The 27,471-nt window shown below is 50.7% G+C and overlaps 1 protein-coding gene across 1 annotated transcript in view; it reads right to left on the reverse strand.

The window, feature by feature from the left end:
* Nucleotides 1-1,775: 1,775 nt before the first annotated feature.
* Nucleotides 1,776-27,471, reverse strand: part of LOC119953039 (arrestin domain-containing protein 5-like) — a 47,510-nt gene continuing 21,814 nt past the window's right edge. The window contains exons 3-4 of the mRNA XM_038776829.1: nt 4,432-4,658; nt 1,776-2,421 (exon numbers count right to left, since the gene is read on the reverse strand). Of these exons, the coding sequence (XP_038632757.1) occupies nt 1,939-2,421; nt 4,432-4,629 (681 nt within the window). The 5' untranslated portion in view covers nt 4,630-4,658 and the 3' untranslated portion in view covers nt 1,776-1,938. The remainder of the gene's footprint in view (nt 2,422-4,431; nt 4,659-27,471) is intronic.

The following is a 27,471-nucleotide window of genomic DNA, read 5'->3' on the forward strand; positions in this document are numbered from 1 at the left end:
CCCCCCCCCCCCCCCCCCCCCCCCGCCTCAGAGCCATTCCCCAGAGAACGGTCACCCTCAGTTTCCCCTGCAGAATGAGAGAGCTGGGCCAGTGATTCACTGTGTAGCATTATATTTACATCATTCTTCCAGGTTTCAGTGGCTCGTCTGTCAAGATCACAGCAGTCAGGAGAACCACCACTAAATATTCAACCTCTGAGGCTCCGTGAGCTATTTGGCCAGGCAACAGGTCACAGCCGAGCCTAGATCCTGCCCTTAACCGATGCCCTCATAGGGGTAACTGAGCAGTAATCAGGAATAAGATCTGGGGCTGATTATTCTCTTTCCTATCCCAAGAGTTAAAAGGGCCAGAATCAGGAGCATAAGACCCATCCAATTACGCAGGCCCTTACTTATCCCATTCATCCTGATCATTTTATCCACTATTTACTTAGATTAACTATTGTGAACATACCTTTTGCTGATCTTACATGTGTGGATTAAGTCAGTAGTTGTCAGCATCATTATTCAGTAAAATGTTTTTGTACAAATTGAACTTTTTCCCTCCAAGGCCAACACAAATCCTGACCAAAATAGCTCCCCAGTTACCACCACAGGTATCAGCCAACTCAGAGGCTGACCAGTGGTGACGAAGGGTCATGTGTAGAACATGAATCTTTCACACAAACATTTCCTGCATCTTACGTCTGATTCCCAGTGCTGCTCCAACACTCAAGAAGCTCAACATCATCCAGGACAAAGTAGTCCGCTTGGTTGGCACCCCTTCCGCAAATATTCACTCCCTCTACCATCAACGAAAAGTAGCAGCCGTGTGTACCAGCTACAAGATGCACTGCAGGAACTCACCAAGGCTCCTTAGATAGTACCTTCCAAACTAATGACCACTGCCATCAAGAAGAACAAGGGCACAGATACCTGAGAACACTACCACCTGAAAGTTCCCCTCCAAGTCACTTGCCATCCTGACTTGGAAATATATCACCGTTCCAGGGTCAAAATCCTGGAACTTCCTCCATAACAGCACTGCGGGTGTACCTACACCTCATGGACTGCAGCAGTTTAAGAAGGCAGCTCACCACCACTTCTCAAGGGCAATTAGGGATGGGCAATATATGTTGGTCTAGCCAGTGACGTACACATCGCATCAATTAATTTTTTTTAATTCCAGAATTCTCGTTTTTCTTTGTTATCTGAGGAACATGGAAGTTTTTACCTTTGATAAAGCTTGCAACATGTTGACTTCCAAACAGTGTTGTTAGTTGGTACTGTTGGTGCTGAATCTCTGCTTGAGAGTTGAGCTGCCCCTCTGCTGGGGCAGAGATCTCATTATATAGAAGGTAAGTAGCTTTACAGTTAACACTTGCCCCATGTTCTTTCAGTGTAGTTGGATCATGATCCAGTAACTTTCTCCTTCACAGCACTGTGGGTGTACCTATACCAGATGGACCACAATGGTTCAAGAAGGCAGCTCACGGCCACCTTCGCGAGGGCAATTAGGGGCAGGCATTAAATGCTAGCCTTGCCAACGACCTCTCACATTCTACGGAGGAATTTTTAAAAGTAATCTGTTGGTCTTATTTCGATTGCTTGAGAGAATCAAAGAGGAATTATTCAAGTTTCTCCCCCTCTGAGTTTTCTCTACTTTTTGTGTCCCTACCAGGAGATGACACTGTTGAGAGGGGGGGGGGGAATGGGATGAGGCAGGTTGGACGGTGGTTAGGAAGTATCTCATCACATGTATGCCACCCACATCCATCATACAACATGACGTTGAATAAATGTTTTATTTAAATTTTCAGCTAAGAAAGATAAAAACATATTTGTTGGTTTGGATTTAGCAGCGTTCATATCTATTTAACATACAGTATTATGTATCTGGTCCGGGTTCCAGTATGAATTAAATATAAGTTGGATATTTAAACCATTCAATTGCAAGTTCTAAAGAGAAATGTGCACTGGTGTTGTTCCAATCTTAATGGGGACTGAGGCTGTCACTGAGACATGATGCGCCGGGATGGGAATTGTCACTTGCAGCTCGTATGTGATTGATATGATTTTACACCTTGACATGTCACTGATAAACATTGGTTTGGGCAGCTGTAAGGATCCAAGGATTTTTGTGAGCTGTCTTGGTGGAGCCTCAATCACTGCCTCCATCTTTTTCAGCTCACTCTTCTCAATGAACTCTCTGTAATGGTCACACAACGCCTCCTGAACAAATGCCTTATATTTGATCTCAGTGCCAATCGAGTAAGAGATTAGCCGGATGAACTTCCCCGTTCGGTTGTCTATTTCAGATGTGATGATGATGTCTTCTCCAGGGACGAATCCACTCTTGCCCACTGTTACATTCATGGCAATCCCTGGGACCATCCAGCACCAGTACGAGATCTCTTTCTCGGCCGTGAACAGCAGAGGGAGCTAGAGATAAAGGGAATAAATTGCATCACTGACACTGTTGGAAAAATAGAAAGTTAAAGTTTCAAATATGAAATGGAAAATGCTGGAGGAATACAGCAGGTCAGCCAGCATCCATTAGGGAGATACAACAATTTAGATAAGAGTCTGATAAAGAGGAGTGGATAATACTTGCGTGGAGCATAAAAGCCAGCATGGACTCCTGCAGCCAAATTACTTTTATCTATGGCATATGCTCTAGGTAACTAAGCAAGATTAAACACTTCTGCATCAGACTTTCCTTTCTCTTTATTGATGATGATGGTCGGTCTTAGTTCAATGACAGCAGATTGTGGTTTCAAGGCCTATTCTAGAGGCTTGTGCACAAAATGCAGACTCTTCAGTACAGATTGATTCCTAACATATCATTACAATTCTAACCCAGTAAGACTAAACCCATTCAGTGGATTGGAGGCAAAACATAGAGACATAGATCATGGAAGGGCTACAGTACAGGAGGCGGTTATTCAGCTCATTGCATCTGTGCTGGTCTCTGACAGAGCAATTCACTGAGTGCCACTTTCCCACCTTTTCCCCATCGCCCCTGCACATGCTTCCTTTTCAGATAATGATCCAAATTCCCTTTTGAATGCCTCGATTGAACCTGCCTCTGCCACATGTTTCCAGATCCTAACCACTCGCTGTGTAAAAAGGTTCCCCCTCATGCTTCCATTGCCTTTTCTTTTGCCAATCAACGTAAGTCTGTGCCCTCTGGTTCCTGATCCTTCCACCAATGGGAACAGTTTCTCCCCATCTACTCTGTCCATTTGAACACCTCTATTAAATGTCCTCTCAAATTTCTCTTCTCCATGAGAACAGCCCCAGTTTCTCCAATCTCTCCAAGTAACTGAGGTTCCTCAGCCCCGGAACCATTTTTGTGAACTCTTTCTGCACTCTAATGCTTTTACATCCTTCCTAAAGTGTGGTGCTTAGAACTTGATGTAATACTTTAGTTGAGGCTGAACCAGTGTTTTATTTCTTTATAATTTCTTTTGCACTCTATGCCCCTATTTATTTATTTAAATTTAGAGTATCCAATTTTGTTTTCCCAATTAAGGGACAATTTAGCATGGCCAATTCACCTACTCTGCACATCTTTTGAGTTGTGGGGTGAGACCCAAGCAGACACGGGGTGAATGTGCAAACATCACATGGACAGTGACCCAGGGTCGGGATCGAACCTGGAACCTCGCGCCATGAGGCATCAGTGCTAACCACTGCACCACCGTGCCACCCATCTGCCTCTCTTTATAAAGTCCAATATTCTGCACACTTTATTAAATACTAATTCCATCTGCCCTGCCACTTTCAATGATTTATGGACATGGACGCCCAAGTCCCTCTGTTTCTGCATTGATTTTGAAATTGTACTCTTTATTTTGTATTGTCTCTATGCATTCTTCTCATCAAAACAAATCATTTCACCCTTCTGTGGGCTAAACATAATCTGCCACCTTCCTGCCCATTCCACCAATTTCTGTCCTTTTGAGGTTCTACACTATGCTCCTCAGTTCACAAAACTTAAGTTTTGGGTCATTCCCAAATTTTGCCCTGTGCCCCAAGGTCGAGGTAATTAATGTATACCAGTCAAAATAAAGGTCCTAACGTTTTCCGAACACAGTCGTACCCTGGGTAACTTCCCTATAAATCTTCCAGTTCGTAAGATAACTGTTCACTGAGCCTCCAAGCAAATTTTGTATCCCAAGTTGTTATTGTCTCTTTCATTCCAACTTTGCTCAAAAGTGGGTTGTGGCAGACTTGGTGAAATGTCATTTGGAAATCCATGTACACCACATCGACAACATTACCCTCATCAATCCTCTCTCTTACCTCATCAAAAAACTCAAGCAAATTAGTTCAATGCAAATTGCCTTGAACAAATCTGGATACAGGTGTGCATTGTCAGCTGCACTACTAATAGTTTGCACCACATACTGTTCACCAATTCTAGCATCCTTCACAATGAGTAGGTACCTTGTTACTGGGGTCAAGATTAAGATTGAACGTTTCCTGTACTTTCAAGACCTTCTCCACCTGTGCTAGGGTTCCTTCCTTGGCCGTGCAAAATGCCCGCACATAATAATCGATTTTCCCATGACTGCCACTAAAACTAGATGGGAGGGCATCCTCCAGTTTGTGGCTGAACTGGAAGACATGGGGCCCGAGTTCCATGGTCTGTTCCAATCCTCCAGCATCGTTATCTGTGGAGAGAAAGGTGGGTGCACTTAAGGCAAGCGTTAGCAATAGAATATAAGACTTACATTAGGGTTACATTTATTTGGCACCGTTCATGATCTCAGAACACCCCAAAGCACTTTACAGCCAATAAAGCACTTTCAAAAATAATTTTTATTGGAATTTTTTGAAAAATATATATCAACAAAACAATAATAACACTAACAATAATAATAATAAACACCCCCCGGCACCCGTAACAACGCATATAACAAACCCCCCCCACCCCGCCCAACCCCAATAAACAACAGAATAAATTAACAATAAGCAAATTAACTTAAACACTATCCCCCTAAACCCCCCCCCCCCGGGTTGCAGCTGCTGACCTAGTACCTTATCGTTGAGCCAGAAAGTCGAGGAAAGGCTGCCACCTCCTAAAGAACCCTTGTACCGACCCCCTCAGGGCGAACTTAACCCTCTCCAACTTAATGAATCCCGCCATGTCATTAATCCAGGTCTCCACACTCGGAGGTCTCGCATCTTTCCACTGCAGCAAGATCCTCCGCCGGGCTACTAGGGACGCAAAGGCCAAGACATCGGCCTCTTTTGCCTTCTGTACTCCCAGCTCCACCCCAACCCCAAATATCGCGAGTCCCCAACCCGGCTTGACTCTGGATCCCACCACCCTCGACACCGTCCCCGCCACCCCCTTCCAGAACTCCTCCAGTGCCGGGCATGCCCAGAACATATGGGCATGGTTCGCTGGACTCCCCGAACACCTGACGCACCTGTCTTCGCCCCCAAAGAACCTACTCATCCTAGATCCGGACATGTGGGCCCGGTGCAGCACCTTGAACTCGATGAGACTAAGCCTCGCACATGAAGAGGAGGAGTTCACCCTCTCCAGGGCGGGTCTAGGACAACTCATCGCGGCCGACTCATCGCGGCCGACTCATCGCGGCCGACTCAGCGCCAGCCCAACTCATCGCCAGCCCAACTCATCGCCAGCCCAACTCATCGCCAGCCCAACTCATCGCCAACCCACAATAATAATAAAAACAAAAACATAACAAGTAATTACTGACTAACTAGATCCACAAGTTACTCAATTACCAACACACCTATTTGTCAACAAATAAATCTGCTCCTCCACATAACAAGTAATAACCGAACTAGATCCACAAATGACCTTCAGGACAGGAACTTCAATTTTAATTCTTCCAATTTTAAACCCTTTACAATGGAGCAAATTTTAAGTCAGCGAGGCAAAGAGAAGTTTTCTCATAATGGATATTTGTTCATTTTTGATAAATTCAGTAAAACCGAAGGCGATGTGATGTTTTGGCGATGTGAACAGCTCAGCAGATGCAAAGCAAGAATTCACACAAGATTTGGAAACGTAGTGAAATTCATAAATACTCACACCCATGACTCACACCCAAGTGTATTGATTAATGAAGTTTTGGCGAATGTTTCCCAAGCGGAACAAGGATCACTACCGTGTGCGTCTGCTCTGAAGAAAACAATTCGACGGAAACGGAATCAAATTAGCGTCCCTCCGCCAGACCCAATTGACCTTCATCAGTTAGCAATCCCTTGCATTTGTCCCTGTCGAACATATAGATTCCTATATTGATGCCTTAGTTGACGAATTATCTACAGAGCATTTGCCAATCCTGAATTGGCTCGAAAACAATTATATAGGTCGGTTAAACAGACGCGGAAATAGCAGACGTGCCCCACTCTTCCCAATGGGAATGTGGAATTTGTATGTTCGAACTTTAAATCATGAAGACAGAACCAACAACCACGCAGAAGCAGCAAACAGAAGACTACAAATAGAATTAGGGATGGAACATCCTACAATATGGAAATTCATTAATGCACTCAGAAAAGTTCAAAAAGGACGAGACTGTTATTTGGAATTGCTTATAGCTGGCAGTGCACCACCAGCAAAATTAAAAAGATACCTAGATACTGATAATCGCACTCTTAGGATAGTCCAAAATTTTAATGAAAGGATTCCTATTGAATATTTACGCGGTATTTCTCATAACATAAAATAAGTCTTTTCACCTCCATTAATTTTTATTGAGCACACCATGAATTTCAATTTTTAGTTGGGCTGGCGATGAGTTGGGTTGGCAATGAGTTGGGCTGGCGATGAGTCGGCAGCGATGAGTCGGCGGCGATGAGTTGTCCCATTCCCCTCCAGGGCATCCGCCCATGTCCCCTCCTCAATCTGCTCCCCCAGCTCCACCTCCCACTTAGCCTTCAGCTCCTCTACCGATGCCTCCCCCACCTCCTGCATTACCTGGTAATGTCAGACACCTTCCCATCCCCGACCCACACCCCCGAAAGCACCCTATCCCTTACCCCCCGTGGGGGCAGCAAAGGGAACCCCTCCACCTGTCGCCTAGCAAACGCCTTGACCTGAAGGTACCTGAACATATTCCCCGGGGGGAGCTCAAACTTCTCCTCCAGTTCACCAAGGCTTGCGAACCTCCCGTCAATAAACAGGTCTCTCAACTTCCTAATGCCCGCCCTGTGCCACGCCAGGAACCTGCCATCCATGTCCCCTGGGACAAACCGGTGGTTCCCCCGCAGCGGGGCCTCCACCGAGCCCCCCACTCCCCCCCTGTGTTGCCTCCACTGCCCCCAAATTTTGAGGGTGGCTGCCAGCACCGGGCTCGTGGTGTACCTCGTTGGAGGGAGCGGCAACGGAGCCGTTACCAGTGCCTTCAGGCTCGTGCCTCCGCAGGACGCCATCTCCATCCTTTTCCATGCTGCCCCCTCCCCCTCCATTACCCACTTGCGTACCATCGAGACATTAGCCACCCAATAGTACCCAGAGAGGCTGGGCAGCGCCAGCCCCCCTCTATCCCTGCCCCGCTCCAAAAAAACCCTCCTTACCCTCGGAGTCCCATGCGCCCAAACAAATCTCAGAATGCTGCTGTTCACCCTCCTAAAAAAGGCCCTCGGAATGAAAATGGGGAGGCACTGAAACAAAAACCTCGGGAGCACCGTCATTTTAACGGACTGTACTTTACCCGCCAACGACAATGGCAGCATGTCCCACCTTTTAAATTCCTCCTCCATCTGCCCCACCAACCTAGTAAAATTGAGCTTGTGCAGAGTCCCCCAGCTCCTAGCCACCTGAACCCTAGGTACCTAAAACTCCTTACTGCCCTCTTTAGCGGGAGCCTATCAATCCCCTCCTCCTGATCTCCCGGGTGTACGACAAACAGCTCACTCTTGCCCAGGTTCAATTTATATCCCGAGAAACTCCCGAACTCAGCAAGAATCTCCATCACCTCCGGCATTCCCCCTATCGGGTCTGCTACATACAACAGCAAGTCGTCCGCATACAGCGACACTCGGCGCTCCCCCCACTTCACACCAAACCCCTCCACCTCCTCGACTCCCTGAGAGCCATGGCAAGAGACTCTACTGACAGCGCAAAAAGCAAGGGGTCAGGGGGCACCCCTGCCTCGTCCCACGGTGGAGCCTGAAGTACTCGGACCTCCTCTCATTTGTCGCTACACTCGCCATCGGGGCCTCGTACAGCAACCTCACCCATTTAATAAACCCCACCCAAACCCAAACCTCTCCAACACCTCCCACAAGTACCCCCACTCAACCCTGTCAAAGGCCTTCTCCGCATCCAATGCCACAACAATCTCCGCCTCTCCTTCTGCTGCCGGCATCATTATCACATTTAGCAGCCTTCGCACGTTAGTGTTCAGCTGCCTCCCCTTCACAAAACCCGTCTGATCTTCATGTATCATCCCCGGCACACAGTCCTCTACTCTAGTGGTCAAGATCTTCGCCAGCAACTTGGCGTCTACATTCAGCAGTGAAATCGGCCTGTATGAACCGTACTGCAAGGGGTCCTTATCACGCTTCAGGATCAGGGAGATTAGTGCCCGAGACATCGTCGTGGGCAGAACACCCCCCTCACATGCCTCGTTAAAGGTCCTGACCAACAGGGGCCCCAGCAGGTCCGCAGGATCAGGGGGCACCCCGCCCCCGCCGACTAGCCATAACCCATCGACTGCTCGCCCCTGGCCATCACCCATTCGGCCCGTTTCCCACGGCGATAGAACCTCGCCCCGACCCCCCCCGAGCTCCTCCCTGGCCAATCCAGCAGCAACCCGGTATCCCCCCCGCCAGGCTAGGACCCCTCCTAGCCGCGACTCTCCCTCCACTGTACTCCCGTGAGCCAGCTGACTTCTGCTGACCCCGGCAGCTCCCGCTCTAACTCCGACCCCTCCCGATATGAGGTCCCCCCTCCTCCCCTGCATCAGCTCCTGGGCACCGCTTCAGCGCGGGAAACCCGGTCTAATAACCACGCCCCTCGCCACCAGCTCCACCCCCTCGTCCCGCAGCGTGGGAAACCAGAGAAAAGCCCGCGCTTTCACACTGCCCCACCCCACCAATGCAGCTCCCAAACCACAGTCCCAACCCAACCACCAACTCCGTACAAACAAAGACACAGATCAACCACAAACCCCAGTACCCCCCTTAGAACACAGAACCATAACCCACATCGTCCGAAAGCGAGAGAAAAAACAAAAGCAAACAGAATAACCCGCTACAGCATAAACAATGATACATGAATAGAATAGAAAAACTCCCACAGCCCCCAATCTCTAGTTTGAGTCCAGCTTTTCAGCCTGCAAAAAGGCCCACGCTTCCTCCGGGGACTCAAAGTAGTGATGCCGATCCTTGTAGGTGGCCCACAGGCGCGCAGGCAGCCACATGCCGAACTTCACCTGCTTTCCATGGAGCACCGCCTTCGTCCGGTTAAACCCAGCTCTCCGCTTGGCCACCTCCGCACTCCAGTCCTGGTAGATACGCACTACCGAATTCTCCAACTTACTACTCCTCACCTTCTTGGCCCATCGGAGAACACACTCCCGGTCACTGAACCGATGGAACCGCACCAGCACCGCCCGCGGGGGTTCATTCACCTTAGGCCGCCTGGCCAGCACTCTATGGGCCTCCTCCAGCTCCAGGTGCAGATGGAAGGATCCTGCCCCCACCAGCGAGTTCAACATCACGGCCACATAAGCCGGCAGGTCCGACCCCTCCAGCCCCTCCTCGAGGCCCAGGATCCGCAGGTTCTTCCTCCGTGACCGAAGCTCCATCTCCTCGAACCGATCTTACCACTTTTTATGAAGTGCCTCGTGTATCTCCACCTTCCCCACGAGGGCCGAAACCTCCTCCTCGCGCTCAGAGGCCTGCTGCTGCAACTCAAGTATCGCTGCACCCTGGGTTGTCTGGGTCTCCAGCAGCTTACTCGTCGTCACCTTCAGGGATTCCAAGAACTCCCCTTTCAGCTCCGTGAAATAGCGCAGAAGGGCCGCCTGCTGCTCCTCAGCCCACTGCCTCCACTCCTCAGGGGCTCCACTGGCCGCCATTTTGTCCACCTTCCCCAGCTTTTCCAGGGGAGCTGCTGCCGTTTTTCTCCTTGCCCCACTCCGAGTCCGAACCATAAATCCCAGGGGGTTTTGCTCCAGACCCCTTTATCCACCGGGAATCGTTGAATCAGCGCCGTTTGGGGCCCTTAAAAGAGCCCACAAGTCCTTTTAAAGCGGGAACTGCCGAACGTGCAGCTTAGCTCCGCATAGCCGCAACTGGAAATCCCAATAAAGCACTTTTAAAGCGCAGTCTTTTTTGTAATGCAGGAAATGTGGTGGCCATTTTTTTGCACATCAAGTTGTCACAAAGATTAATATGATAAATGGTCAGATAATCTGTGATCCTGATATTGGATAAGGGGTACATTGATAAATATTGGACAGGCCAATGGAAAGAGAGCACCCTGCTGCTCTCTTCAAAAGAATGTGTTGTGATCTCTAAGAGCCTCCCGAGAAGGCCAGCATGGGGCTGGATTAATGCTACCCAATCGACAGACCTGTCTCCGTTTAAAGTGTCCCATTGGAGGCCCACTCTATCTCACCCCACGCTCCTTGGACCCAGCTTTTGCTCCAAGGTGATAGGTATGGGATAGAGTCAGCTTGCCAACCCTGGAAGCAAATCGTAGGCAGCCATGGGAGTGGGTGAATCATTTCCCTGGGACCTTGTCCCAGTTGTTTTAGAAACTGTTAGGCCCTCTAGTCCTCACCCCTCATACAAGCTCACCCCCCACTGTTGCTAAATGTTGCTAAGTGTGCTTTACACTTAATTTGCTCTGTTTAATCACCTTGCTCTAGAGTCGCCAGGTATCTTTATGATACCATCACGAGGTTCAAGTTCAAGTGCTGATCAATAACTCAATACACCAGTTAGTAAGGTTCAAATCAAAACACATTTATTATATACACAGTCAATCGCTACTCATGCATAAAATACTATTCACTAGGCTATTTCTAACACTAACAGGCCAATACTTAGCTTTGGAAAATGGACCCACTAGGTCAGGGGAACAATTGGCCTCTCATTCGATCCTGAGTCTGCAGGCTTCCAGCTGGTATGGACTAAGGGTTAGGAGTGCCTATCTCGTAGCGTGCATTGACTGGAGACTTACTTGGTTGGTGCAGCTGCTAGGCAAGTCTCTCCGAGTTGAGAGTCACGGTTGAGTTCTTTGAGAGCTGCCAAGAAGAACAAATTGAACTTGGGGACTCTATTTTATAGTCCCCAGGGGTTTTGCGCCCTTTTGGGCGGACCCCGTACCTGGTTCCAAGTGATTGGACTGAGTTCTGATCACTTGGATCAATTTCTCCAATACTGGAGTTGTTCCCTGATCGCTGGGTGGTTCCTAAGTGTCCGTTGGCCTTCCTTTGTCTTGGCTCCTGCTGGCGCCGAGAAGTCTGGCTTGGCCTCGATTATCTTAACTGTTTCAATTGTTCCCGTGGATCGCTCATCAATATGTAGATGGCCGTCAGTTTCAGTGCTGTCTGGGTTCTGCAAGTTCTAATATACAGGAGAATTTGCACCTGCTTGTTTTTCTGTCCTTGGCTGAATTTTCCTGCATTCTTAGCAAATCTCCATTTTAAAGTCGGAAAGTGGCCAACCCAGGTGGCTACACCACCCACTTCCAAGCCCTCTCTTCCTCATGCCACATCCATGCCAACTCATGCCCCCTCACCAACCCAGACACCCCCATGCCCCTCGTACCCCCATTCCATCTCCAAAGGCACTCGCCCAGCATTAGCAATCCTCAGGAGCCATGTAATGATGAAAAAAACCTATAACAACCTAGTACACCTCTCACTCATTTACACTTTTTTATAAATGTTTTTTTTAATAAATTTAGATTACCCAATTATTTTTTCCAATTAAGGGGCAATTTAGCGTGGCCAATCCACCTACTCTGCACATTTTTGGGTTGTGGGGGCGAAACCCACGCAGACACGGGGAGAATGTGCAAACTCCACACGGACAGTGACCCAGAGCCGGGATCGAACCTGGGACCTCAGCGCCGTGAGGCGGTTGCGCTAACCACTAGGCCACCGTGCTGCCCATAAATGTTTTTTATTGGGTTTTTGAACATTGTATATTTACAGTTATGTACACAAATTAAAATATATATATATATATAGAAGAGAAAAAAAACTGGTAGGATATTGTGCCACTAGCTCAAAAACAGCAACTCTGTACAGTTAGTAATATTATGTTTCACAAATAAGTAGGCACCTGTTTGTCGAGGGGGGGGGGGGGGGGGGTGGGTGGAATGGGAGGTGCATATACATTTGGGTGCCGGAGAAACAATTACAGTAGTTATGCCCATTACAGAGAGGGCAATACGCGGATGGATCTGGTGTTGGTGTTGTCACTTGCTTCTCCCGGATGGTTTTCACTGCCGTTGTCATTGCGCGTTCACCTCCGCTTCGGCCGTTCGTCCTGTCTTTCACCCGTATTTTCCTTGCTCTCTGTTACTGTATTTGCCAGTTTGTTGTCGTTTCCCGTGCTTTCCTTCTGGCTATCATTCCCTCCCCCCCCACCGCCAACCCCCAATCACTTATTCACACTTGATAGTGGGAAAAACCCCCAATCAAAGACTGCTTACTCACGACGCTGAGGACCCGGCTTCGATCCCGGCCCCGGGTCAGTGTCCATGAGGAGTTTGCACATTCTTCTCGTGTCTGAGTGGGTTTCACACCCAGTACCCAAAGATGTGCAGCTGTTTAGCACAGGGCTAAATCGCTGGCTTTGAAAGCAGACCAAGGCAGGCCAGCAGCACGGTTCAATTCCCGTAACAGCCTCCCCGAACAGGCGCCGGAATGTGGCGACTAGGGGCTTTTCACAGTAACTTCATTTGAAGCCTACTTGTGACAATAAGTGATTTTCATTTCATGTGCAGTGTAGGTGAATTGGCCGCGCTAAATTGCTAAAAAGAAACCCATTCAAAGGTTGGAATTTTCTCTTTTGTTTTTGCACAAGATGCTGGCTGAGGCGGGAAAAGCAGCATTGCAGCTGGCCGACCACGCAGCTGGCTTTACCCACCAGATTGTGCAGCATGTGTGGCTAACAGCGTGAGGTTGGTGGGATGGTGCTGGAAAAATCTGGCTACGCCAGGAATCCTGAGGTTGAGGTGAAGGTTTTAAAGGGTGTCCTGATCGCCAATAAAAAAAAGGACTCAATCCCCCCCCCCCCCCCCCCCCCCCCCCCCCTCCCCCACCACACACACACGGACACAGGGAACCCTCAAAGACACGGAAATGCCCCCCAGCAAAGGAAAGGGGAGGACCCGTAATGAACTCCCCGAAGGGGCCTCCCTTACAAAGCATTTATATCTACTCCATAAATTTATGACCTTCACATTACAAAATAAGACCCCTGGAACAGCTGTAATGGGATCTCGGCAAAATGTTCTTGTTTTCCCATTTGGTTTTCCTGCCTGTGTGAATCATGCCTCACCCACTTCCCGCACTGGCAAAATTTGGATGTCAGAAATGGGGTCATTTTCAAAAAAAAGAAATGGGGTCATGATTCCATCAACCATTTTAAAAGGTCGAAGAGCCTCCCTGACTCTACGAAAATCAAGCTTCAGTTTACCAACAGTGCAGCACTCCCTCGGTGTTGTACTGGATTTGATGATCAGCCTCAGCTGAAAATGTACTCGGGTCTGTGTCAGTATGATTCACCAATGTATCATGAGTGAGTTGTAAACTACAGAGACTTTTCTACCAGCACAGCACCAGGAGTTGATATTGTTATTCCAATTGAAAAATCTAGGTGAAGGTTCATAGCCCAAAATGCAGAATACCACCAAAACTGAAAACTGCAGAATTATAAAAGTTGAAAGCATGGAGCGCCAAGGGAGCACTCCAGCCAACTGAGAAAATTGTGGCAGAGAGGGAGAGGAGCACCTTTACACAAACACCAGAGAATTTTCAGAATTCTTAAAGGTTGACATCAACATTGACACCATAGCGGGCGGCACGGTTCGCAGTGGTTAGCATTGCTGCCTCACGATGCCGAGGACCCGGGTTTGACCCCTGCCCCGGGTCACTGTCCGTGTGGAGTTTCTACATCCTCCTCGTGTCTGGATGTCCGACCAGCTGCAGTCGAGGGCTGGCTGCACTCGGTTTGGGATGGAGTGTGGCGGATGGCACGGTCCCACCAACCAGCCCTGGGTCTGCCCCGATCCCACCCCCCGGATCGTGGACAGACGGGTTCCTCAAAGACTCCTCTAATTGTATCAGGCCGGAGGGAGGTGGCGGTTCAGAGCCCTCCTCCTCTTGCGACACTGGGCCACCAGATAGACCTGGGAACAGCTCCGGAAAAAGTTCCCACATGGAGATGGGAACGCCCAGCATCGGAGGCTGGGATGGGAGAGGGGGCTCTCCTCGCCAACACCGCCCAATGACCCTGAGGTCAGGGAGCCGCCACAGCCCTCCAGCTTTGCAAAAAGGAACGCCTCTGGGGTGCATAATGGCACCGGGCGGAATGAACCCTCAGTGTCTTACTCGGGGGGCTGTGACAGGTCAGAGGTCGAAAGATGATGGGCTTTGTCTAATCTCTTCCGGGGACATGGTGTAATGTTGAGGGGTAGGGGTCGGGACACCACCCTCTCCACACCGGGCTGGGGGATCATGATGTTTCTCTCTTCCCCCCCCCCATTCCAAGGAGTGGCGCTGCTTACTCCTTACTCCTTCTGTAGCCTGAGCAGAAGAAATCTCCATCCTCACGTTGTCATCCCCCTTCCCTCTACACTTGCCCCTGGGTTCGAGATGTTGGCGTCTTCCGCACTGGCCTGGGAGCACGCGCATCACCCTCCCCCTTGCTGACCCGCGCCAAAACGACGCCAGGCCCAATGCCCAACGGTGAGGCATCAATTGGCCCGGAATGAGCTGGAGAGTCCGGGGTGGCCTCCAGGCCAGAGCTCCGGGGCGCAGGAGTCTCTCAGCTGATGGGGCCGGGGGTGTTTGGAGCCGATCCCTGCCTTGCCTTCTTTTGGGCCTTGCGGCCTGGTGGATGCCCTCCCTCCTCCATGCCAGCAGCCGATTGGCCAGTAGGTGTCCCCCTATGGGGTTGGGGTGGTAATGTCAATGGAGCGAGGGGGACTGACGGTGCCAACTGCAGCCGCCTTGGTGTCTGTGGTGGCTTTGGAGGGCAAGTTCTTCCGCACGAGCCCCACCTTCTTGCAGACGTGGCACGTCATGCTATCCGCAGACCAGGAAATGCGGAAGGTCTCCCTAGAAACCCCCCTCTATACATCCTTCCGAGCCAGGCGGATGAAAACCTGGCGTCGGAAGGAGTAGCTGTGCCTGAGGGGGGGGGGGGGATTCTTCAGGCCGGGAGGGAGCGGCGCCACCTTGAAACAAAGCTCCCCCAGTAGTTGGAGGTGTGGGGGGGGGGGGGGGGGCTCAGTAGGGAGGTAAGGCGGGACATTGGACAATATGACCCTCTTGGCGGTGACCTCAAGAGGGTCCACTGCCAGGTAGGTCCCGCCCACCGTGAGCCCCTTTTCAAGGGCGAGGTGAACTGCCCTCTCGGCCCTCAGGAAGAACACGACTTTCCTGGACATTCGAGAGGCAGCCATAATGGCCGAGGGGCTGATGGAACACACACCTCTATGGTGACGGTGGGCTGAGCATAGCACTTTACGCCCAGCTTTCGGATCAGCCACCAGCAGGTTGCCGGAGATGCAGGAGCCGTGGAGGCCGAAGAGGCTACCACCCCTGATTAGGTGGCTCTGGTCGGCCCTGCCACTGACGTAGGTGGAGTGGCCATCAGGGCAAGTGCCACGCCCACCCCAATGTGGGCTTCGTCGCGTTGGAATTTAATTGACGAAATAGACAGTGGGAAGGGGGGTGTTAGGGAAGAGCAAAGGTGGAATGACGTACTCTCCCCCTAGGATGGTATTCGGGGAGAAAAGCAGGGAAGGAAAGAGAGAACAAGGGACACAGTGGAAGGAGGTCAGCAACACAGGAGGGTAGATGGAATGGTGCCCGAGGTGAGAGACTCCTGAGACTCCGGGTGAAGCTGGAAGGTGGGAGGAGGATTGGGGATCTTCACCCCAGGAAGGGGCCCAGCAAAAAACACAGTCTGTGCTCCCACCCTAGGTCACCACACTGAGGTAAGTGACGCTGGTTTAAAGAAGTCTTCGGCCCAAGTAGGACTCAGCAAAATACAGTCTGTTCTCCTGCCCTGGAATGGCCAGCCAATGGAACTGACCTTCTCCCTGTTGTGTATGGGGTCATCAGCCCGGGAGGGGCCCAGCAACCACACAATCTCCCCGTCCCGGAGCAAGCTCATCAGATGGAACGAGGAAGGCCTGATAGTTGGGAGAACTGGGTAGGGCCGGGTCCTCAACCCGGGAGGGGCCCAGCAAACAAAAAGTCCAAAGGGGCTTTACTCCCACCTGTTTTTGAAATCACCTTCCTGTTGTTGTTTTGCCTTCCTTCCTTCTTTCCTTCTCTCCTCTCTCCTTCCCTCTCTCCTTCCCCAGGCAATTCAACAGCAACCAGCACTGGAAACAGCAGCAAACCGACCAACAGAGACAGAGAGCAGCTGCAGCCACTCAAGGCATGCTAAATTGCCGCTTAATTTGAAAAAATAATTGGGAAGTCTAAATTTAAAAAGCACAATGACAGCACAACGGGAAATAAGTGGGCCCTGAGGATGAGTAAATTGGATGAGTGAATTTCTTCCTTAAATAGATTCAGAGTCCGAGGCTGAAGGCTTTCTAGGGTACAGCAGCAAAGCGGAGTGAGTGATGTTATAACGCGCTGTCGCTAGTCTTTCCTTAATATTGGTTCATTAGGGCTCCCATCTGCAACAACCATAGGTTCACACCAGCACTGACTGACGCCACCTTCAAAAGGTGGAGGCAGGACGGGGGGACACTGACAGTCAGGGACCTATACACGGACGACAGGATCGCAACACTGGACGAACTGACAGAGAAATTTCAGCTAGCTAGGGGGAACGAGCTACGGTACCTGCAGCTCAAAAACTTCCTACGAAAGGAGACAAGGACGTACCCACAACCGCCACGACAGACTCTACTGGAAGACCTACTGGACGCAAGTATCCTAGAGAAAGGGAACTGTAGTGACATGTATGACCGACTGGTAGATAGGGACGACACCGTACTGGACGCAACAAGAAGGAAATGGGAGGACGACCTGGGGATGGAGATAGGGTGGGGACTCTGGAGCGAAGCACTGCATAGGGTCAACTCCACCTCCACGTGCGCAAGGCTCAGCCTGACGCAACTAAAAGTGGTACATAGAGCCCACTTAACAAGAACCCGTATGAGTAGGTTCTTCCCGGAGGTGGAAGACAGATGTGAACGGTGCCAAAGAGGCCCGGCCAACCACGCCCACATGTTCTGGTCTTGCCCCAGACTCGTGGAGTACTGGACAGCCTTCTTCGAGGTTATGTCCAAAGTGGTGGGAGTGAGGGTGGAGCCATGCCCGATAGTGGCGGTCTTCGGGGTTTCAGAACAGCCAGATCTATTCCTGGGGAGGAGGGCGGACGCCCTTGCCTTTGCCTCCCTGATCGCCCGCCGTAGAATCCTGTTTGGCTGGCGGTCAGCAGCACCGCCCAGAGCTGCGGACTGGCTGTCCGACCTCTCGGAATCTCTCCAAATGGAGAAAATCAAATTTGCCATCCGAGGGTCGGACGACGGCTTCCACAGAACGTGGGAGCCATTCATGCAACTGTTCCGGGACCTATTTGTGGCCAATGTACAAGAGGAAGAATAGTCGGGGGAAGGTAGCGGGAGGGGGGGGGGGGGCTACAGGTTCGGTACGGGGGTTCGATGGCTAGCTAAGGCCCAAAACCAAACTAAATAAACATGTTGAGGGGGGCGGGGGGGGGGGGGGGGGGGGGGGGGCGCAGTTACTACTACGAAGATGCTTACCTGTAAATATGTATGTTAATTTTTGCGTGTTTGTTTGTTTTTTTTTGTTTTTTTTTCTCTCCTAACAATTTGTAATTTGTTCAATATAAAATATGAAAACTGAATAAAAACATTTATAAAAAAAAAAATATTGGTTCATTAACATAACCCAGACAACACAGGTCCAAACCTGCATTTCCTATCCACCCCCTCCGCCGCCCAAACAGAAAGTGTAAACCAGCCCTTATATATACTTAAGAATAATGCCCTATGGAGTTTGTACATTCTCCCCGTGTCTGTGCAGATCTCACCCTACAACCCAAAGATGTGCAGGATATTGGCCACGCGAAATTGCCCCCTAATTGGAATTTCTTCTTCAAAAATGCCCAAAACCTTTCTCCAATTAGTAACAGCTGCTGTCAAATGCATCTGCATTCGGACAAGGTTGCAAAATTAGCAAGCGTGAGCGTCAGGAAGTGATGTCAAAGAAGTAGAAAAGTTACACAATCGCAAAGGAGGTGGTGTTGTAGTGGTATCGTCACTGGAGTAGTGATCGAGAAACCAAGGACATTGCTCTGGGGACCCAGGTTTGAATCCCACCATAGCAGATAGTGGAATTTAAATTCAAATGAAAACAAATCTGGAAATAAAATTCTAACGATGACCATGAAGCCATTGTTGATTGTCTTAAAAAACACCTGGTTCACTAATGTCCTTTAATGATGGAAATCTGCCATCTTTACCTGGTCTGGAATGCACGTGACTCCAGACCCATAGCAATGTGGTTGACTTCTGATGCCCTCTGAAATGGCCTAGCAAGTGAAACGATGGCACAGTAAATTAGCACTGCTGCCTCATAGTGCCAGGGAGCCGGATTCGATTCCAGCTTTGGGTGACCGTTTGTGTTGAGTTTGCACATCTCCCCGTGTCTGCGTGGGTTTCCTCCGGGTGCTTTGGTTTCCTCCCACAGTCCAAAGACGTGCAGGTCAGGTGGGGTTACGGGGACAAGGCGGGGGTGTGGGGTGAGAAGAAGGGTGCTCTTTCGGGGAGTCTCCTTCTGCACCGTAGGGATTCAATGGATTCTAAGCCACTTAGTTGTATCCAACCGCTGCAAAGAAAACAAAAAAAAATGAAACTGGATGGATCACCTAGCATTGACCGAGGCATCAGAAAAATAACATTAAACCCAGCGCTATTGAACCTGCAAAGTCCTCCTAACATCTGGGAGCTTGTGCCAAAATTGGGAGAGCTGCCTGACAAACTAGTTGAGCAGCAGCCTGGCATAGTCATACTCATGGAATCACAGTGTACAGATAATCGGCAGGACAGACCCAGCGGAGGTGGCGGTGCAGTGGTATACAGTCGGGAGGGGGTTGCCCTGGAAGTCCTCAACATTGACTCTGGAACCCAAGAGGTTTCATGGCACCAAATCAAACATGGGCAAGGAAACGTACTGATTATCACGTGCCATCCCCCTCAGCTGATGAATCAATACTCCTCTATGTTGAACACCACTTGGAGGAAGCACTAAGAGTGACACAGACACAGAATCTACTCTGGGTGGAGGACATTAATCACCAAAAGTGACTCGGTAGTACCACCACAGACAGAGCTGGTCGGGTCTTAAAGGATCCATCTAGCAGGCTGGTTGTGTGGCAGGTGGTGAGGCAGCCAACAAGAGAGAAAAAATACTTGACCTCATCCTCACCTACCTGCCTGCCACAGATATATCTGTCCATGACAGTATCGGTAGGAGTGACCACACAGTCCTTGGGAGATGAAGTCCCGTCTTCACATTGAGGATGCCCTCCATCATGTTGTGTGGCACTACCATTGTGCTAAATGGAATAGACTTGAAACAGATTAGCAATTTAAGACTAGGCATCCATGAGGCGCGAGGCTGAGAGTTATGTGGGCCACATGTTTCTAGATGTGGTTACCTTGTAGTTTAGGAGAGTGCAAGGAGAGGGAAGGATTGGAACAGGTCCTGATACTGGTGAAAGTGATTATTCTTCTGGGGAGACCGACCATAGCCATGTCCACAGCATCCTTGGTTTGAACAGCTGCACAGGAGGAAAGGAAGAAGATTGTGCAAGCAGTATTGACAGAGGATTTTATAGTTAGGAGAACAGACAGGTATTTCTGCGGCTGCAGACATGAACCCAGGATGGTATGTTGCCGAAGAGAAAATGCTGGAAAATCTCAGCAGGTCTGGCAGCATCTGTAGGGAGAGAAAAGAACTAACGTTTCAAGTCCAGATGACCCTTTGTCAAAGCTACAAAACAGAGAAAGTGGGATATATTTATACTGTGGAGTGAGAATGAAAGATGAGTCATAGCCACAGAAACCCCTGGAAACTGGGTGCTAATGGCCACAGAAACCACAGGGAAATGGCAGCCCCCAGAGAGAACAAAAGGTGTGAAAGGCCAAACAGCAGAGAAACTAACATCAGAGGGTAAAACTGTGACAGATGTAGATATGGGGGGAGGGGCAGGGGGAAGCAATATATATATTTAACCTCCACCCACCGTATCCACCTTTCCTTACCCTTTCTCCCCTTTGCTTCCCTCATTTTTATGTGGTATGTTGCCTCATTGCTGCTAGGATCAAGGATTCAACTGAGCAGCTGCAGAGCACTCTGAGAGGGTAGGGAGAACAGTCAAAGGTCATGATCCCTACCAGTACCAAAAACAAAAAATAGATCTTTCAGGCAGATGAACTAGGAAAGAGACTAGCAAAAGGACTTCCATGATAGAAATCTCTTAATTACCCTTGGTGCCACGTGCTAGAAATAGGAGGACAGAGCAGATGTTTGCATGGCTAGAGAGATGGTACAGGAGGGCTTCAGATTCCTGGCAGTCTGGCACCAATTCTGGGTGAGATGGGACCTATACAGGTCGGAGAGATTATACTTGAATAGTGCTGGGACTAGTGTCCTCACTGGCTGATTGGCAAATACTGTTGGGGTGGGTTTAAACTAACTTGGTAGGGGGATGGTAATCAGTATTTAGCATTAGAAAGGTGAAACAAGGAGCATGAAGGATTGGTAAGGACAAATAGCACTAGACCAAGAAATAGTAAAGTATTAGATGGGATAAAAGTAAGAGAGAATGTAATAAGGTCTAATTTAAATGTATGAAAAATGTATGTAAATACAAAAGGCCTGGTAAATAAGATTGCGATACAAGTTGCTGGGCTACGGAGAAAGGGCGGATGAGTGGATGTAGCCGATTTCTTCTTGCAGGGAGCGAGCAAGGACACTTGGACTGAATAGCCTCCTGTAACCACTGTATGATTTTATTCTATGAGTCTATGAAAGTACGGAGGGAAGCCATTGAACAAATGGGCAGCACGGTAGCATACTGGTTAGCACAGTTGCTTCACAGTTCCAGGGTCCCAGGTTCGATTCCCGGCTTGGGTCACTGTCTGTGTGGAGTCTGCATGTTCTCCCCTTAACTGCGTGGGTTTCCTCTGGGTGCTCCGGTTTCCTCCCACAGTCCAAAGATGTGCAGATTAGGTGGATTGGCCATGATAAATTGCCCTTAGTATCCAAAAAAGGTTAGGTGGCGTTACTGGGATAGGATGGAGGCGGGGCTCTTTTCAAGAGCCGGTGCAGACTCGATGGGCCTAACGGCCTCCTTCTGCACTGTAAATTCTATTAAATCTTTGCTGGAGCAATACAAAACATAGTGGGTTTAAATAAGCAACCATTTCAGGCTAACAAGCTGAAACAAGAATGGTGTCAGGAATCTGGGTCTCCCAATCATCCCCTCGTCCCATTCTCATTCAGGGCTTACTGTCCACATTTGTAAGCATTTGCAAGCTCAACCAAATAACCCAAAACAGCAACACTTTCAAATTGTGCAGTGCCATGCTAGCAATTAACATGTTTGTAACACTCAGCACTGAATTAACTTCTCTACAGAGAATAATTTATTTTCACTAATTCAGGTATTTCCTCTTCCGAGTCAACTCTCATGAACAATATGAGAATCAATAAATTGGTCAAAACAAGAGGGGAGCACCAGAGGGTGGTAGTGAGTCAGACGAAGTACTTTCAAGCCCCTGACACAGTCTGTCGAGAAATACAGACAGGAAATCTTTTTACCCATCTGCGTGGCCTCGGAGTGAAAAACAGAATACGCTACTCATAGCCCTCATTTTCTTGCCAAATGCCTCCCCTAATCTTGAAATGTCTGTTAGAATCAATTTGGATCATCTTCTATGCGATGCATTCCACACAGCTACCCTCTGTTTGAAGCGGTTATATTTGATTTGTCTATTTACCTTCCCTTTTCTGAGCACCGTCACATAGTCTCTATTTTAGCAGCCTCTAAAAATTGGAAGGCGGCAGTAGCTATGTTTTTTTAAAAATATATATATTTTATTCCGACTTCCGGTTGCGGCAATGAGTGAGTTGCACATTCGGGGGCTCTCACTCTGGCGGGATTTGAGGACCTGGTTCCCTGGTTTTGCGGAACTGTGGGGCGGTAAAAGGACGGCTACGGAGGTGTGAGGAACGGGCAGAGCTGCATGGAACCGCGGGAGAGCAGGAAGCAGTGAAAACGGGAGTGGAAGGGACAAAGACAAGGTGCAGGGGAAGCTGACCCGGGAGCCAAGATGGTGGACCTGCGGACCTCGGACCCAACAATTCAGCAAGCGCTGGAAAACATGCTGCAGGTTATTAAGAGCAGTTTTGAGTCGTTGAAGCGGGATAACTTGGACCCATTTCGGGCTGCACGGTGGCACAGTGGTTAGCATTACTGCCTACGGCGCTGAGGACCCGGGTTCGAATCCCGGCCCTGGGTCACTGTCGGTGTGGAGTTTGCACATTCTCCCCGTGTCTGCGTGGGTTTCGCCCCCACAACCCAAAAGATGTGCAGGATAGGTGGATTGGCCACGCTAAATTGCCCCTTAATTGGAAAAAATAATTGGGTACTCCAAATTTATTTTTTAAAAACTTGAACCCATTTCAGAAGGCAGTGGAACCAGAGGCTGGATGCCCAGGACGAAAAAGTAAAAGGAGCTGGGAGAGGCGGTGGAGGAGCAGACGGATGCGCAAGTGATTGCGGCGCTAGAAGTCGACGGGTTGAAGGAGAGGCAGAGAAGACTGCTGGACAGAGTAGAGGAACTGGAAAATAGAGCCCGCAGACAAAATCTGAGGATCATCGGCCTCCCGGAGGGGTCTGAGGGAGCTGATGCCGCAGCGTTTGTGGCAGACCTGTTGATGCAGCTGATGGGGGCTGAAGCCTTGCTGCGACCGCCGGAGCTGGAGGGGGCATACAGAGTGCAGGCGAGACAGGTGCGTCCGGGGGGTCCCCCCCGTCCGATGGTGATTAGGTTCCACAGGTTTGTCGAAAAGGAGCGGGTGCTGCGGTGGGCAAAGAGCGCCAAGAGCAGCACGTGGAATAACAGTGTTCTTCGCATTACCAGGACCTAAGCCAGGAGGTGGCTAGGCGGCGAGCAGCCTTTAAACAAGTCAAGAAGCCTGTGAAGTTTGGTCTGCTCTTCCCGGCCCGTCTTTGGGTTACGCATCAGGGTCAACACCACTACTTCTCCGAGCCCGAAGAAGCGATGGACTTTGCGAGTGGTCAGGGGCTGGCCCCGAAAAGAGGTCCCACGGACACAAGCTAGGATCCGAGAACTACCGTTTGAAGGAATGCCGACTGTGCCTGGACCGTTGGTCGACTGTTTACTGTTTTAAAGGTGCCATGTGGGGTATTTTTTGTGGGCAGTTTTTGCCTGGGGGGGGGGGAATCCTCTCCCCCCCCCACTCTCTCGTTTGGTCTTTTTCCTGTTTTTGTTGCATTTATATATATATTTTTTTTTTCTCTTGGTCTTTCTGCCGTGGTGGGTACCTGATGCGACCATCAATTCACTCAAGACACAAGAGGAAGTAAACTGTGGCTTTTATCGACTTACAACTGAGCCTGCCTGCGACCAGAAGAACTGAGAGCAGGCTCATAAGACCGCAGCACATTATACTTCCGGTAGTGGGAGGGGCCATGGGCAGAGACAAGGGTGGAGCCCTGTACAAGCTCCTCATCTCCCCCTGTGGGCAGAGCCGCGCAACGGCTCACAGATGGAGCCCACAGGGACACAGTGATACACAGTGTGAATTACGCATTATACGTTCACCACATTTACCCCCTGTAAAAAAAATCAAGTCCGGCGGGGGTGACGAGTCTACAAATTGAGTCGGTCCGGTGGCCGAGTCGTCCGCTGGGATCGGCAGAGCACCAGGGTTACAGCCGCTTCGGATGGCTGTGTGCTGACGGGCGGTGTGGATCGGAGGGTGGACTCCGGGGGTGGTTCGTTCAGAGCTTCGTTCCTGACTGGTGCAATGGGCGAAAGGGGGCGCAGGAAACCTGTAGGCATGGGGGCACCTCGGCGGTGGTGGTGGATCCTGCAGGCGCCAGGTCCCGGAGGGAAACGGTCTCCTGCCGGCCGCGAGGTGTTCTATAAAGGAGTAGTGTGGGTTTGAGTGTAGCAGTAGTACCCTCTCTACCAGTTGGTCCGTTTTATGTGTCCGGACGTGCTTCCGGAGGAGAACCCGGCCCGGTGTCCTCAACCAAGATGGAAACGAGGCCCCCGTGGTAGTGCCCCAAGGGAAAACAAACAATCGCTCGTGAGGAGTCTGATTAATGGCCGTACACAGGAGGGACCTAATTGCATGGAGCACGTCGGGGAGGACCTCCTGCCAGTGGGAGGTCGGGAGATTCCTGGACCGTAGGGTCAGTAGGACGGTCTTCCAGACCGTCACGTTCTCCCTCTCCACCTGCCCGTTCCCCCTGGGGTTATAGCTGGTAGTCCTGCTCGAGGCAATGCCCTTGTCGAGCAGGTACTGACGCAGCTCGTCTCTGCGAACCCCTGTCACTGTGGACATACCTGGGGAAACCGAACAGGGTGAAGACACTGTGCAGGGCTCTGATGACTGTGCGGGAGGTCATATAGGGGCACGGGATAGCAAACGGGAAGCAGGAGAATTCGTCTATGATGTTGAGGAAGTACACATTATGATTGGTCGAGGGGAGGGGCCCTTTGAAATCGATGCTCAATCGTTCAAAGGGCCGGGAAGCCTTTACCAGGTTGGCCTTGTCTGGTCTATAGAAGTGCGGTTTACACTCCGCGCAGATCGGGCAATTCCTGGTGGTAGCTTTTACCTCCTCGGTGGAGAAAGGCAGATTTTGGGCTTTGATGTAGTGGGCGAGCCGGGTGACCCCCGGGTGGCAGAGGTCATTGTGGATAGCCTGTAATCGGTCGTCATGCTCGCTGGCGCATGTGCCGCGGGACAGGGCATCTGGGGGCTCGTTGAGCTTCCCCGGCCGATATATGATATAATTATAGGTGGAGAGTTCGATCCTCCACTTCAAGATTTTATCGTTTTTTATTTTGCGCCGTTGCGAGTTGTTGAACATGAAGGCAACCGATCTCTGGTTGGTGATGAGGGTAAACCTCCTACCTGCGAGGTAGTGCCTCCAGTGCCGTACGGCTTCCACAATGGCTTGAACTTCTTTCTCGACTGAGGAGTGTCGAAGTTCCGAAGCGGAGAGGGTTCGGGAGAAAGCTGCTGGCCTCCCTGCCTGGTTCAGAGTGGCGGCGAGAGCGACCTCCGAGGCGTCGCTCTCCACCTGAAAGGGAACGGATTCATCCACCGCCCGCATGGCAGCTTTGGCGATGTCCTCCTTGATGCAGTTGAAGCCTGGCAGGCCTCGGCTGACAGTGGGAAGAGTGTGGTCTTCAATAGTGGGTGGGCTTTGTCTGCATATTGGGGGACCCACTGGGCGTAATAGGAGAAGAATCCAAGGCACCTCGTGAGGGCCCTGGAACAGTGAGGAAGAGGGAGTTGTAAGAGGGGGCGCATACGGTCCGGGTCAGGCCCCAGAACCCCGTTTTCCACGACGTAGCCGAGGATGACTAGTCTGGTTGTGCGGAAAACGCATTTCTCCTTGTTGTTTGTGAGGTTGAGTTTCTGGGCGGTTTGGAGAAATCGGTGGAGGTTGGCGTCGTGGTCCTGCTGGTCATGGCCGCAGATGGTGATGTTATCTAAGTACGGAAACGTGGCCCGCAGCCCGTACTGGTCCACCATTCGGTCCATTGCTCGTTGGAACACCGAGGCCCCATTCGTGACGCCAAAGAAGATCCGGAGGAAATGGAAGAGGCGGCCATCTGCCTCGAACACCGTGTAGTGGCGGTCCTCTGGGCGGATTGGGAGCTGGTGGTATGCACACTTCAGATCCACCGTGGAGAAGATGCGGTATTGGGCGATCTGGTTGACCATGTCTGCAATCCGGGGGAGGGGGTATGCATCGAGGTGCGTGAACCGGTTAATGGTTTGGCTATAATCAACCACCATCCGGAACTTTTCCCCGGTCTTGACGACCACCACCTGAGCTCTCCAGGGGCTATTACTGGTCTCTATGACTCCCTCACGTAGGAGCCGCTGGACTTCGGCTCTAATAAATACCTTGTCCTGCAGGCTATACCGCCTGCTGCGAGTGGCTACGGGTTTGCAGTTAGCAGTGAGATAAACGAAGAGTGGAGTGGGGTCGATTTTTAGAGTCGCTAAGCTACATATAAGTGAGTAGGGGAAGGGGTCCGCCGAAGCTGAGTGTTAGGTTTCTAAGATTGAATTGAAAATCGAGCCTGAGTAGGAGAGGGGCGCAGAGGTCTGGGAGTACATACAACTGGAACTTGGAGTAGTTGGCGCCCTGTATCGTTAATGTCGCAACGGTGCGCCCTTGTATTTGGACCAAGTGCGACCCCGAGGCGGGGGAGATAGTTTGCCGTGCTGGGAAGATAGGAAGCAAACAGCGTCTTACCAGGTCTGGATGAACGAAGCTCTCAGTGCTCCCGGAGTCAAAGAGGCACGGTGTCTTGTATCCGTTGACCTGAACGGACATCATTGAGCTTCTGAGGTGCTTTGGTTGCGACTGGTCCAAAGTGACTGCGTTGAGTTGCGGGTAGTCGGTGGCTTGATCAGCAGTGCTGGAGTGGCCCCGTGATGACTGTCCGCGGAGGTGGTAGCCGTCGATATGAACATCGGGTGATGGCCAAGGTGGCGGCCCCCGTTGATCGCACGTGGCGGGCGATGAGGAAGATGGCATCCAAGATAGCCGCCTCCGTGGATCGCACGTGGCGGGCGGCGAGGAAGATGGCGGCCCCCATGACTCGCACATGGCCGGCCGCGTGGGGGAGGATTGCCAATATGGCGGCCACCATGAGTCACACATGTCGTGCGGAGGAAGAGTCGGCAGACACGCTGCAACATTGCGGGGTCTGCGGGCGTGCGAGTTGGAGGAGCGATTGCACTGAATAGCGGTAGAGTTTGAGGGTTTAGTTTTAGACAGGCATACCTTAGCAAAATGTCCTTTTCGACCACAGCTGCTGCAGGTCGTGTTGCGGCCGGACAGTGCTGCAACACAGTGGGTGTTGGGGCTAGCCGCAGAAATGGCACGATGGCGCTCCGCGGTGGGCGGGTGGCCGCGCGGCACAGGCCTGGGGCAGTCTCTGGTCAGGGGTCCACGATGGGGTCGCGT

Source organism: Scyliorhinus canicula, chromosome 18 (assembly GCF_902713615.1).
Source record: "Scyliorhinus canicula chromosome 18, sScyCan1.1, whole genome shotgun sequence".
In the NCBI taxonomy this organism is placed as follows: Eukaryota; Metazoa; Chordata; class Chondrichthyes; order Carcharhiniformes; family Scyliorhinidae; genus Scyliorhinus; species Scyliorhinus canicula.